This window comes from Emys orbicularis, chromosome 7 (genome assembly GCF_028017835.1).
Source record: "Emys orbicularis isolate rEmyOrb1 chromosome 7, rEmyOrb1.hap1, whole genome shotgun sequence".
NCBI classification, from domain to species: domain Eukaryota; kingdom Metazoa; phylum Chordata; order Testudines; family Emydidae; genus Emys; species Emys orbicularis.
Window position 1 is genome coordinate 76,544,074 of NC_088689.1, and position 14,610 is coordinate 76,558,683.

Consider the following 14,610-nt stretch of genomic DNA (forward strand, 5'->3'; position numbering starts at 1 on the left):
CCACCCGAACCTGCAGTCTCTACATCTCATGGCTTGGAAACTCCGTGGCTAAATCCCAGGGAGAGCCAGTGCTCTCAATCAGTGAGACAGATTCTCCTCGGTAGTAGGAAACCTTCCACTAGGACTACCTACCTGGCAAAGTGGAAAAGGTTTTCCTGCTGGTGTGAACCCAAGCGCCTTCAACCGCTCCAAGTTCCTATCCCGGTTATTTTGGACGACCTCCTACACCTTAAGCAACAGGGTCTGTCCCTTTCGTCCATCCGAGTGCACCTGGCAGCCATGTCAGCTTTCCATCCAGGGGAGTCTGGGCGCTCGGTGTTTTCAAATCCCATGGTGGGGCGATTCCTCAAAGGGCTGGAGAGGGTGTTCCCATATTCTCGCCCACCAGTCCCAACCTGGAATCTGAACCTGGTCCTCTCCAAACTCATGAGCTCACCGTTTGAGCCCCTGGCCACTTCTTCCCTCCTCTACCTTTCTTGGAAGGTGGTGTTCCTGGTGCCCATTAGATTGGCAAGGAGGGTGTCCGAGCTGAGAGCTCTCACCTCCGAACCCCCTTACACAGTGTTTCATAAGGACAAGGTGCAGCTTATACCGCACCCCAAATTCCTCCCCAAGGTGGTCTCCGAATTCCACATGGGACAGGACATTTGCTTGCCTGTGTTCTTTCCAAAACCCCATATCAGCCCGAGACACCACAGCCTACACATGCTGGATGTCCGAAGAGCCTTAGCGTTCTACATAAAGCGCACAAAACCTTTCCGCAAATCAACCCAATTGTTTGTTGCCATAGCCGATAGAATGAATGGCCTTCCAGTCTCTGCGCAACGCATATCGTCCTGCATCACAGACCGCATTGGCACATGCTACGAGATGGCCAAGGTCCCAGCCCCAGCGATTACGGCCCATTCAACCAGAGCGCAGGCATCTTCGACTGCCTTTCTGGCTCAGGTCCCCATCCAGGAGATCTGCAAGGCAGCCACATGGTCTTCAGTGCACACGTTTACAGCTCACTATGCTGTCAACCAACAGGCCAGAGATGATGCGGCGGTCGGCAGAGCTGTTTTTCAGTCAATCGTTCCATGCCTCCTACCCTCCTCCAGTGGTTAGCTTGCAAGTCACCTTATTGGAATGGACGTGAACAATCACTCGAAGAAGAAAAGACGGTTACTTACCTCTCGTAACTGTTGTTCTTCGAGATGTGTTGTTCACGTCCATTACAATACCCACGCCCCTTCCCCTCTGAGTCAATGGCAAGAAAGAACCGAAGGGGGGTTGGGCTGGCAGAGTACTATATACTCTGCCATAAGGGCGCCACTCTGGGGGGCTCCCCTGCCGTCCCGACAGGAGCTGCTAAGGGGTAAAGTTTCCGACGTCCGTGCACGTGGCGCGCACACACCTAATTGTAATGGACGTGAACAACACATCTCGAAGAACAACAGTTACGAGAGGTAAGTAACCGTCTTTTCTTATCACAAACTTATCTATGGTTGTTTCTGGATGATGGAGATTATTTTTTCTTTTCGCTGTGGCTATGTGACGTACGTGATGTGCCTGAAACACTATCATTGGCAGATAACTCTGAAACTATGGAAAATGATGGTGATCTTGAAGGTGGATAGTCTTCAGAATCCTGTATGTTGAGGATGGATTCTCCTAAACAAAATAAATCAGTGCAGTTATTTTATTATTACCATACTGCTCATTTAGTATTACTCATTGCATTCACTGACACTCAGTACTACTTTAAAGGTGAAATTGTAAAAGGAAGATCTGCCTATTTCAGCTATTTATTTTTTATCACAACTGCATCTAAAATGATAGTACCATAGAGTAACAACTATATTTTTTGCTCAAACATGAGAATTCAAGAATAGTCCAGAAGGAAGACAGGCAGTCCTTAAGAAAGAAGTATGAAATAAAGAAGTTTACCAACCTGAAGATCCTTCATGTTCAGACATGTTCCTTTCATCATCTTCAACGCAGCTTCCTCCTGAGAAGGAACACTTCTCATGATGTTGTTTCATTCGGGCAACCAGGCCTTGCATTTCTTTATTACGCTGTTTGCATTTTGCACGCATGCCTGTCTTACCCACAGGTAGAGGAACTTCATTAAAATATTCCCAAACTGGGTCTCTTTTACGGCCTGTGTACACAAATTTGCAGAGGGACAATAGGGTTGAGGTCTGTTATTTCTCACCTCTATATATTTATTTGTGTATTTAAAAGCATTTTTGTTGTTAACAAGCATGTTATCTCTGGAGGCACAAATCCACAGTTTGAGAACTGCAAAACTAAGCATCTCTGATGATATCTTCTACACTGAGCACTGAGTCTCATTGGGTAGATAGAAAGGTTAACCTAAATAATTTATACAGAAGTCCCTGGAACTCCATAAGATTGGGTCCCTAATCCATGAACTATTGGAACTCATTTACAAAACTTTTCTTAAAACTTACATGACTATATTGTCTCATACTATAGAATTAGAATTTATAATCCCTATTCCATGAAGAGATATCTTTGAGCTATAATGTATCTTAATTAAAACTATTTTTAGATAGGTTTTTTCCTCAAAAAGCATTTTATCAAAAATATCCAATTTAAATAAAAACAATCTGATTTTTTTTTTTAAATCATTGATTTTTATCCACCCTGGTAATAAAACTTTGTCCATATTTTATATTTGAGGATGCAGAGGAAGAGGGAAGTATAAGTTTAAAGTTTTGGAAAGGCATTTTTCTTGAAGCAGCTTTCCTATGTCTTGATTTTTAAGCTTATTAAAATGTGCATTTTTCTATTTTTAGTATTTGCCATATAAAAATGTTTTAAAATTTGAAAGCACCAATAAAGCAGTTTCTTCATGTTGTGTAAGTCTTAATGGTTTGTTTTTTCTTCTCTACAGGTAAAATAAAGTATTCAGAAAGAGTCTATGATGCTTGTATGGAAGCTTTTGATTGCCTCCCTCTTGCTGCACTTTTAAACCAACAGTTTCTTTGTGTTCATGGTGGACTTTCACCAGAAATAAACACACTAGATGACATTAAGAGAGTGAGTATGTTTGTGTATTTCTAAAAAAGTGGGGGTGGAGGATTTGTGAGACTCCTTTCAAATGTCACTCTTCGAAAATGTCAGTATATTAGTTTCTAGTTTTTACTGGCTCTTTGTAAGCACAAAACAGGATCCAGACACTTGGATTGAGGGGCAGGGTTTTTATTAATTTTTTTTGTTGCAAAGAAGATGGAGAGGCTGAAGGAACTGGGTTTATTTAGTCTTCAGAAGAGAAGAGTGAGGGGAGATTTGATAGGAGCCTTCAGCTACCTGAAGCGGGGTTCCAAAGATGATGGAGCTAGGCTGTTCTCTGTGGCAGATGACAGAATAAGAAACAATGGTCTCAAGTTGCATTGGAGATCTAGGTTGTATATTAGGAAAAACTGTTTCACTAGGGGGTGGTAAAGCACTGGAATGGGTTACCTTAGGAGGTGGTGGAATCTCCATCCTTAGAGATTTTTAAGGCCCAGCTTGACAAAGTCTTGTCTGGGATGATTTTGTTGGGGTTGGTCCTGCTTTGAGCAGGGGGTTGGACTAGATGACCTCCTGAGTTCTCTTCCAACCCTAATCTTCTATGATTCTATGAGTAATCATGGATTTTATTATATCAAACACATAGACATAATTGCAGTTAAACAACTTAGTTTCTAGAGTAATGTAATTGCACCAAGAAATTTAGAGTTTGCTCTTTAATTTATGCACACGCTTTAAGTTCTTTTCTGGAGAAGGGCTAGAATTCTTAGCACTTTGCAGGATTGAGCTCCTAAAAGCTAAGTGTTGCCTTAAAAATCAATCGATGTATTAAAGATCAAGTTTAATTTATCCCTCTAAACTTAAATATGAAAAGTCTTTTAGTTCTTGTTAGCTATTATTTATATCAAAGTAAATAAGTTTGTTGTGTTAGTTTGACAGCTTGATGTAGAATTATATTTTAAATACTTTAAATTTTTTTATAAAGTTATATCATTTGGTATTTGTTTACTGTCATTATCTAACGTATTGCCTCTAACTTTTGGCAAAACTTTTATAATGGGTTTATATATGAAAGAAATATTAGAAATCCACATGACTGTTTTGATCTGACTGTCTTGAGTTTATTCAGAAAAGCAAAATTCATATTGAGAACCAGAAATACTTGGTAAAAGCAGAGTTCAGTTTTAAAGTAGGATAGCTCTCACTAAATATAGCTATAACATGTGAAGAATGTACAAAATGAATCAGACTCTATAGTTTGATTTGTTTTCTTGTCATAAGAAAACTTCTTTTGAAATGTCAGTGTCATTTTAATTTGAAAATTTGTGTGTTGCTATCTTGATAGTGTGGATATATTTTTTTTTCTCAAAAAACCCTTGGACTTTTAAAGTTGCAATATAATGTGATAGTACAACAATCTGAGTTACTCTTATGGAAAATTGGTAGAGTACTTGTTTGCCTAGCAACCTCTTGAAGTGGTCCTGTTCATATGGAAAGTGATGTAGTTATATCAGTAATTAAGGAGGATGAAAATATGTTTTTAAAAAATTGTGCTATTAAATATTTAGTGTATCAGTTATTTCATTTTAATGGAATACAAGTGTTATGATATCAAGCCTTCTGTCTGATAACTCCTACTTATTTGTCAATGGTTTTACCTCACATGGAATGTTGATGTCAGGTGGTGATGATCCTATCATATTAAAATTTTTAATCTTCTGTTGCTTTCTCTTTGAATATTTCTCTTCAGTTTGCAGTTAACTGACCTTTTTTCATCTGATATCTTGACTGTAGCATTTGGTTCCTCCTTCACAAGAGTGGTATTGATTATTTCAAGTTTTGCAACATTATCATAAAGTCTGAGGTCAGAAGCATTTTATGCTTGGATTTAAACTTTCTAATTTCAAACTAATCAACTTGGAATAAAAAAAATCAGTTTCTGAGGAACCAGTAAGATGCCATTATCTGGTGGAGAATCCACCACTGCTTCTACCAGGTCATCTGCAAGTAATAAAGGGCCTGAAAGGAGGTCTTCCTTTACTCCGTGTGGGCAGGTCGTCTTTTAAAAGGGATGGGGAGGAAGAATCATGTGACTGGTGACAAGCCAACTGCATGAAAAATGAAAAACCAAGTCAGTCATCGTTCCAAAAAAATTCCTGGTCTACTTTTTTGTCACCTATGAGTTGTGTGATGCCTTAGGAGAAATTGATAACATTTTGTTGACCCTGTTGGGGAAACTGGACTTTGGAGGTCACAGACAAAAGAAAAACGTTTAAGGATGACTGCTTGTACCGAAGCTTATGTCTTGTCATACAAAGGTGGTAGTAGCTATAATGGACAATACTCATTCAGATACCTTAGGAAATATTGAAAGTGAGGCAGGTTCTGTCGCTAGAAATTGGGATGATTTTCAAAAAGGGAGCCCATCAATTTATTTTTAAAAATAAAATTATTGTTGGAGAAACAGCTTGCCTCTCCTGTCACCAAGAATGTTAGCAGTCAGCCAATAAAACCCAGCTAAGAATCCAGGTTCCAGACAATAGAAGGTAGGAGCAAAAACAATTTTTTTTCTGGGATCAGCAATAACATTGTTCCACGGAATGTAGTAGGAGCTGATGGTGCTCAACATCTTCCATTGTAAAAGATTCTTAGAACCTTCTTTTGAGAAGCTCTCAGACCTCCATTGTGTGCAGCAGGGCTTTGATCACAGCAGGGGAATAGCCCTGGGTTTGGGGAAGTGCCTTTTGCATGTGCCAAGAAATTCCATTCACATTTGGCTGAGTTATAAATTCTTGAAAATCTTCATTTCCTGTCTCTGGCTTGTTTTGTACAGATAAATTTTGGTAGCACACCAAACACCCTGAACGTTCTAAGGGTATGTCTATACTATGAGAGTAGTTCGATTTTACTTAAATCGAATATGTGGAATCGATATTACAAAGTCGAACGTGTGTGTCCACACTAAGGACAGTAATTCGACTTTGTGAGTCCACACTAACGGGGCAAGCATTGACATTGGAAGCGGTGCACTGTGGGCAGCTATCCCACAGTTCCCGCAGTCCCCGCTGCCCATTGGAATTCTGGGTCGAGCCCCCAATGCCTTCTGGGGGAAAAAATGTGTCGAGGGTGGTTTTGGGTAACTGTCGTCATCGAACCGTCACTCCCGCCCTCCCTCCCTGAAAGCGCCGGCGGGAAATCATTTCGCGCACTTTTCTGGTCAGTGACAGCGCGGACGCCACAGCACTGCGAGCATGGAGCCCGCTGCGACCATCGCTGCAGTTATGGCCGTTGTCAACACCTCGCACCTTATCATCCACCTTTCCCAGAGGCAGATCCTGAGAAATCGGGCGAGGAGGCTACGGCAGCGCGGTGAGGACCTGAAGTCTGAGAGTGGCAGAGACCTGTCACAAAGCACGGGACCCCGCGCCGAGGACATCATGGTGGCAATGGGTCATGTTGATGTTGTGGAACGGCGATTCTGGGCCCGGGAAACAAGCACGGACTGGTGGGATGAATCACAGTGGCTGCGAAACTTTCGCATGCGGAAGGGGACTTTCCTGGAACTTTGTGAGTTGCTGTCCCCTGCCCTGAAGCGCAAGGACACCCGGATGCGAGCAGCCCTGAGTGTCCAGAAGCGAGTGGCCATAGCCCTCTGGAAGCTTGCAATGCCGGACAGCTACCGGTCAGTCGCGAACCACTTTGGCGTGGGAAAATCTACCGTGGGGGTTGTTGTGATGCAAGTAGCCAACGCAATCGTTGAGCTACTGCTCTCAAAGGTAGTGACCCTGGGAAACGTGGAGGTCATCATAGATGGCTTCGCCGCGATGGGATTCCCAAACTGCGGTGGGGCTATTAGATGGAACTCACATCCCTATCCTGGGACCGGACCACCAGGCCAGCCAGTACATTAACCGAAAGGGCTACTTTTCAATGGTGCTGCAAGCACTGGTGGACCATAGGGGACGTTTTACCAACATCAACGTCGGATGGCCGGGCAAGGTTCATGACGCTCGTGTTTTCAGGAACTCTAGTCTGTTTAGACGGCTGCAGGAAGGTATTTATTTCCCGGACCACAAAATAACTCTTGGGGATGTGGAGATGCCTATAGTCATCCTCGGGGACCCAGCCTACCCGCTAATGCCCTGGCTCATGAAGCCCTATACAGGCGCCCTGGACACTGAAAAAGAACTCTTCAACTACCGGCTGAGCAAATGCAGAATGGTGGTGGAGTGTGCTTTTGGACGTCTCAAGGGGAGATGGAGAAGCTTACTGACTCGCTGTGATCTCAGCGAAACCAATATCCCCATTGTTATTGCAGCTTGCTGTGTGCTCCACAATCTGTGTGAGAGCAAGGGGGAGACGTTTATGGCGGGGTGGGAGGTTGAGGCAAATAGCCTGGCTGCTGATTACGCCCAGCCAGACAGCCGGGCGATTGGAAGAGCCCAGCGGGACGCGCTGTGCATCCGGGAGGCTTTGAAAGCTAGGTTCCTGAGTGAGCAGGGTAACCTGTGACTATTAAGTTTCTGTACAGAGAAGCTGAACCTGCCCCCGTTTCTTTACCCAGTATATGTTCACTATCCTCTCCAGTTACATACCCCGTTCACCACGTTCCCCCCCTTCCAACACACGTTTAAAAATAAAATCACTTGAAATTTGTTAATGAACACCGTTTTCTTTATTACTGTTTTCGCGGTAAAGTGTTGAACCTGGGACGCCTACTGTGGTGGGGAGCGGGTGTAGTGTAGTGATGCAAAGGACGCTTCTAAATTCCAGGAATGACAGGCTCCGCACTGGTGGACTGGTTGTTTCAACGGAGCCTTCCACCCCTCCTGCTCCGGGACTCTGTGTGTGTGGGCTATGTGACTTTGTGGCAGGGGGAGGACGGTTACAGATCCCCTGCTGCGTGGCTCTGTGATCCAGGATAAGGACCGCTGCATAAGATCTCTAACCGCCCTCCCCCGCCACAAAGTCACATAGCCCCCCACACACACACACTGAATATGAAAACCACCTCCCAGACTGACCAGGGTAACTAGTGACTGCAATGTGTGTGTGCCCTGCTGCTGAACCTGCCCCCGCATCTGTACCCTGGTAAAGGTGACTGTCCTGTCCAATTACCAACCCCCTTCCCCCCCTTCAAACAGACTCTCCTCTAAAAGAACATGATGGAAACAGTAATTAACAGAAACGTATTTTTTATTAGCAACTACACATGAAACTGGGGGATGAAACTGGGACGGGGGCTTGGGTGAGGCGGGAAGGAAAGGACTTATCAAATTTTGGGGAATGAGAGCCTTCTGGTACTTGAACAGTCTGCAGGGGTGGAGTGAAAGTTTTCACGGACTCTGCCGCCCCTCCTTCTTGGGACTTTGGGTGAGGGGGGTATGGAACTTTGTGGCGGGGGAGGGCGGTTAGAGATAGACTGCAGCGGGGCTCTGTCCTCCTGCCTCCGGTCCTGCAGAACATCCACAAGGCGCCGGAGCGTGTCCGTTTGCTCCCTCATTAGTCCAAGCAGCGTTTGAGTCGCCTGCTGGTCTTCCTGCCGCCACCTCTCCTCCCGTTCCATGTGTGATCGGTGCATTTGGGACAAGTTCTCCCTCCACTGGGTCTGCTGGGCTGCCTGGGCTCGGGAGCAGCCCATAAGTTCCGAGAACATGTCCTCCCGTGTCCTCTTCTTCCTACGCCTAATCTGCGCTAGCCTCTGGGAGTGTGATGCCAGGGTAGGTCGGGAGACAGTCGCAGCTGTGGGATTTGAAAAAGGGAGTGAATTCCTCAGAAAGATAAATTTTTTTGTGGACAAAGAACATAGTCTTTCTCTGTGAACAAGACCATGCACAGCACCTATCGCATGCGCACTCAGGACAAGGTCGAATTTTCGGCCTTCCCATTCAGTGCCTGGGGTCTTGCAGTGCAGATCAGGCAAGCGGGACAGGACAGCGGAATTTGGGTAACAGGCTGACATGGTAAGCCGTAGACTTGTGGCTGCTTAAAACTTTAATAATAGCACTGGCCTCCTTTCACGTTCAAAGCAATGCCAGTCCCTGCTGCCAGCAATCCGGCAAGCATGAACTCTGCCCCTGTCCCACCCCCTCGCGGCTGTCCCAGGGAAAGCTCCCTGTATGCTGCTCCTCTCCCGCCTCCACTGCGTGGCTCTAAACCGCCGGTTACAGTTCTGTAAAGGAACAGGCAAGCAGTCCCAATACTAACATTCCCCTACCTAATTCAAAGCAGGTCACCATGAGCGACATCACTCTGATGAGGATTTCAGAGACGGAGAAAGAACGGATGCTTCGGGAAAGCCTGCAAAGACCAGGGCCGTATGCCGCCATGCTCTGCAAGGCAATGATACCCGAGTACTTGATTGTCTCCTGGCGCGGAAACGTTTCCTACCATGGAGGACCCAATAAGGCCGCTCTCCCCAGGAACCTGATGCAAAGGCTTTCCAATTACCTCCAGAAGAGCTTCGTGGAGATGTCCCAGGAGGATTTCTGCTCTATCCCAGGACATATAGACCGGATTTTACTGTAGCTGCACTGGCAGGGACTAAACAGTAGAGCGCCAAGGGCAAAACAATCATGCTAAACCGGACATTGTTAGATTTTTTTTCAGTAGTTGCACTGCCAAGGACTGAAACGTTAAGCCCCTAGGGCAAACTAATCATGAAAAACCCATTGTTAATATAGTTAATATTCCTGTTCTGTTAAAAATAAATGTTTACATGTTTAAAACACTTACTGACTGATCCTTCCCCTGATTCTGTGTCCGGGTTAACGCCTGGGGACGGTTGGTAGGGGATCTCTGTAAGGGTGATGAAGAGATCCTGGTTGTCGGGGAAATCAGCGTTGTAAGCGCTGTCGACTGCCTCGTCCTCCTCATCTCCTTCCTCATCTTCCTCATCCGCTAACATCTCCGAGGAACCGGCCGTCGACAATATCCCATCCTCAGAGTCCACGGTCAGTGGTGGGGTAGTGGTGGCGGCCGCACCTAGGATGGAATGCAGTGCCTCGTAGAAACGGGATGTCTGGGGCTGGGATCCGGAGCGTCCGTTTGCCTCTTTGGTCTTCTGGTAGCCTTGTCTCAGCTCCTTGATTTTCACGCGGCACTGCGTTGAATCCCGGCTGTATCCTCTCTCTGCCATGGCTTTAGAGATCTTCTCGTAGATCTTTGCATTCCGTCTTTTCGATCGCAGCTCGGAAAACACGGACTCATCGCCCCACACAGCGATCAGATCCAAGACTTCCCGATCAGTCCATGCTGGGGCCCTCTTTCTATTCTGAGATTGCATGGCCATCTCTGCTGGAGAGCTCTGCATCGTTGCCAGTGCTGCTGAGCTCGCCACGATGTCCAAACAGGAAATGAGATTCAAACTGTCCAGACAGGAAAAGGAATTCAAATTTTCCCGGGGCTTTTCCTGTGTGGCTGGTCAGAGCATCCGAGCTCGGACTGCTGTCCAGAGCGTCAACAGAGTGGTGCACTGTGGGATAGCTCCCGGAGCTATTACCGTCAATTTCCATCCACACCTAGCCTAATTCGACATGGCCATGTCGAATTTAGCGCTACTCCCCTCGTTGGGGAGGAGTACAGAAGTCGAATTTAAGAGACCTCTATGTCGAACTAAATAGCTTCGTGGTGTGGACGGGTGCAGAGTTAATTCGATGTAACGGTGCTAAATTCGACATAAACTCCTAGTGTAGACCAGGCCTAAGACTGGGTGGCACTAGTGGCAACAATCACAGGAGCATAAGCAGCTGCATTAGAAATCCCTGGGAACAGAAACTTACCCCAGCTACTGCCAAAGCAGCAGTATTAACAATGGAGAAGTAAAGGAGAGACCCCCATCTGGAATGACCCCCAACAACCCCTGCTGGACCCAACGTACGACCAAACAGTCCTCCACTCTTGGGGACACCAAATGGCGCAGAAGCCCTTCCACCGCCCGGGAATGGGATGAGATCCTCTGGAGCAGAGATAAATGCAAATGACTAGGAACTAGGAGAGAATGAGTTCTAAACTCACTTTTTTGCTGATTGATGTTTACAATATTGTACTCTTTACAACTGTTGCTGTTAAGCACTGCCTCATACCCCCACTAAGATATTACACAAGATGAGACTAGAACCCAGCTCTCTAATATAGCAGAGATAAGTACCATCCACTTAGCCCCACTGCCTCTGAGAACCTGCCACATCTTTGTCCTTTTCTATGCTGTCTGTAAAATGGGGCTACTTGTATATACATAACTAAGGCTGCGAGTCTGTCACAGAGGTCATGGAAGTCAGTGATTCCGTGACTTTCCAGGACCTCCGTGACTTCTGCAGCTGGCAGTTGTGACTGAATCCAGGGCTGCCCAAGCAGCTCAGGCAGCCCCGGGACCAGCTGCAACACCCCCCTCCCCCCCCCCAACAGCAGCAGTTCTCGGCTGCCCTCCCAGTGGTGGGAGTCCCTGGCTGCTTCCCTCCAGCTGCGGTCCGGGGCCGCCTTCCGTGGTCCCGCCTCCCGCCAGCTGCAGCTGCTGCGGTCCGGGCTGGTGGGGCTGCCTCCCCCTACCTGCGGCTGCTGCGGTCCTGGGCCCGCAGGGCTGCCCCCCCGCCCCCCTCCCAGCACCAGCGGGTGCCCCAGAGGCCCTCTTCCAGAGCAGCCAGCTGCACCCCCTGGAACCTCCCAGGACACCAAAGATTTAGTCAGGAGTATATAGTACAAGTCATGGACAAGTCACAGGGCCGTGAATTTTTGTTGATTGCCTGTGAGCTATCCATGACTTCAACTAAAAATGCCCATGACTAAATGTTAGTCTTATACATAACCATTGTTTCATTGTGTTGTGCATTTATTCTCCTTTAGTGTCTGGTTCACAGGGGATAATAGGCTTCTCTTCCTGATAGCTAATACAGTTAGTCCTGTAACTTTTCACTATGGTCACTGGAAATGTAACAGAGCCACTAAAGTAAGTGTTTCCAAATGGGTCAGAAAGGATATCTCTGAAGCCTCTTAAAGAAAAGGTAAGAAGCCGCCTCCAAAAATGGTCAAGGCCCATTCCATGAGGTCCACAGCAATGTTATGGCAGAGCAATAAAGCTTTGTATGAAAAAAAAATCTGCAGAGATCCTAGGTGGTCATCTCTTCATTCCTTGATTAAACTGTCCAATGTGGATATGTTTCTTCGGATGCTGCATTTGGTTGTCTGGTCGTGTTGGCTGGTAGTTCTTCTTAATTCCCTTTTATTCCATTTTTTCTGTGCTGCTACTGCTTACTAATTCCCAGTGGTGTCTTCAAATTGGTAGATGTAGTGTGCCTGAGAAAAGGACAATTTTGTTCCTTTGTAAATTTACGTTCTCATAACATACACATCCATCAGTCTGGAGGATCCCTCGCCTCTTCTGACAATTAATTATCTTCATTATTCTCAATTGTTGTATGTTCAAATCTTCCTCTTGTTTTTTTGGCATGCATCTGCCTTACAGAGAAGAGGAAACACGCTTCTATAGAGCCTACCTCTCTCGTGTGGTGGGTAGCATTTACTTTGTAATGCTTTGGCATTGGTGGATGTCTATACTGTACAGGTAAGAAGCAAAACTGACCTATATAATATTTAAATCAACTTTGTGTTTGTTTTTTAAACAGCTAGATAGATTCAAAGAGCCTCCTGCATTTGGACCAATGTGTGACTTATTGTGGTCAGATCCCTCAGAAGATTTTGGAAATGAAAAATCACAAGAACACTTCAGTCATAATACAGTCAGGGGATGCTCATATTTTTATAGGTAAAAAGAAATCTAGGATTTAATTGACATTTTAGTACTAAGAGTTACACTTTACTAAAAAAAAAAATAAAGATTTTACTCATAGTTGTTTTCATTTCACAGCTATCCAGCAGTTTGTGAATTTTTGCAAAATAATAATTTGTTGTCGATAATTAGAGCTCATGAAGCACAAGATGCAGGGTAAGTGTTTTATGCCCTTACAGAAATTATTCAACAATACAAAATAATCATTTATTACTTTATGATGCAAATTAAGTTGTTTGTTTTACAGCTATAGAATGTACAGAAAAAGCCAAACTACAGGTTTCCCATCATTAATAACAATTTTTTCGGCACCTAATTACTTGGATGTCTACAATAATAAAGGTAAGAATTTAGTGCTAAGGAGATTATATTAAATTAAAACTTCTTTCCAAAAAAATAGTCTAACAGTAACAGCATACAAAATCACCATACAGAATCAATTTTGTATGGTGTTACTGGTAGAGCGAAAAAAATCCAAGCCTTTTGAGTCAAACTAATACAATATGTAAAACACATATGGGCATAATTACTTGAATGTGTAAAATAAACTGATGATCTCTCATAATGATGACATCCAGAAATGATAAAACCAAGTGTGCTTTTCATTTTTAGAAGAACCCACTGTGACATTACCCAGGGTGCAATCTGGACTGACAGACAGCTCCGTCCCCTCATTTCTCCAACCTGGGATGCCTTTTACACTGCTTTGCTGTGAGAGCAACCACTCCTGCTCTGCCTACACCCAGCCTCCAGCATGTAAATCACTCGCAGCTATATTATATGAGTGCTATAGCCAGCCACCCATGAATTATGCTGCAGGGCAATACCAGCAAACTCCCAGTCCCAGATTTTCCCCTAGAAGTGTGCGTCTTGTACTGCCCAGCCCCTCGTGGACAATGCAAGGTCATATAAAGTCCGTCATTTCATTAATAGAAAATGATATGCACAAATGTTATCTCAAATGAAGTTTCCCAAACCCTTCAATCCAAACACACACTGGTTTAGATAAAACAATACTACAGAAAGATAGATTTTAAGTGACTGCAAATAATGAGGCATAAAAGTCATAATTGGTTACAAGTAAATAAAAGGTAAAACGCAACTGATACCTAACTTAACAAGCTAAGTGAATTCAAAGCATAAAGTTCTCTCTCACGATATGTTCTAGCAGTTTTACTGGTTGAATCTTTCAGCCAGGATCCCTCCCCAGTCCGATGATGCTTATTTTATTCTTCAAGTGTTGTCGATGCCATGAGTAGAAATGGAGAGATGATTTGGGGCATCTGTTCCCCATTTTTATCTTTTCTTCCTCTTTGAGAATCATCTCCAGCTGGGATTCAGGAGACAGTCTGTGGGATGGGAACTTCCAACTGTTTCTTTGTCAAGTTGTAAATTTCTCACTCTCACCCTTTTTCCTGCCAAAGAATGGCTGCTTAACCAGGTGATAGTCCATTTGATTTTGTTGACACCTGGCTGAGGCATCAGTTTGTCTTTTGTTTTTGAGGAACTGGTTTGTGCCTGCTTTTCTAAACTTGGAATATGTCTCAGTAGCATTTTATAACTTTGTATACAGTGTTGCCACACACATTTTACCAGGACAATAATGATCAGCAAACTGAGTTTTCAAATGATACCTCATGAGGTATACTTTGTATAAAATCCATTATAGTTTTGTAAAAATTGTGAACATAGGGTTCTTCTTCGAGAGATGTCTTTGTGGCTGCTACACTTCAGGTGTCGGTGCGTCCTGGAGCCATCAGTCGGAGATTTATGGTAGCAGTGTCCATACTTACGCAGTAGATGTC

At 44.7% G+C, this 14,610-nt stretch overlaps 1 protein-coding gene across 1 annotated transcript in view; it reads left to right on the forward strand.

The window, feature by feature from the left end:
• Positions 1-14,610, forward strand: part of PPP3CB (protein phosphatase 3 catalytic subunit beta) — a 91,021-nt gene that overhangs the window by 47,925 nt on the left and 28,486 nt on the right. The window contains exons 5-9 of the mRNA XM_065407143.1: positions 2,903-3,048; positions 12,642-12,781; positions 12,884-12,961; positions 13,053-13,147; positions 13,418-13,561. Coding sequence (XP_065263215.1) covers positions 2,903-3,048; positions 12,642-12,781; positions 12,884-12,961; positions 13,053-13,147; positions 13,418-13,561 — 603 coding nt within the window. The remainder of the gene's footprint in view (positions 1-2,902; positions 3,049-12,641; positions 12,782-12,883; positions 12,962-13,052; positions 13,148-13,417; positions 13,562-14,610) is intronic.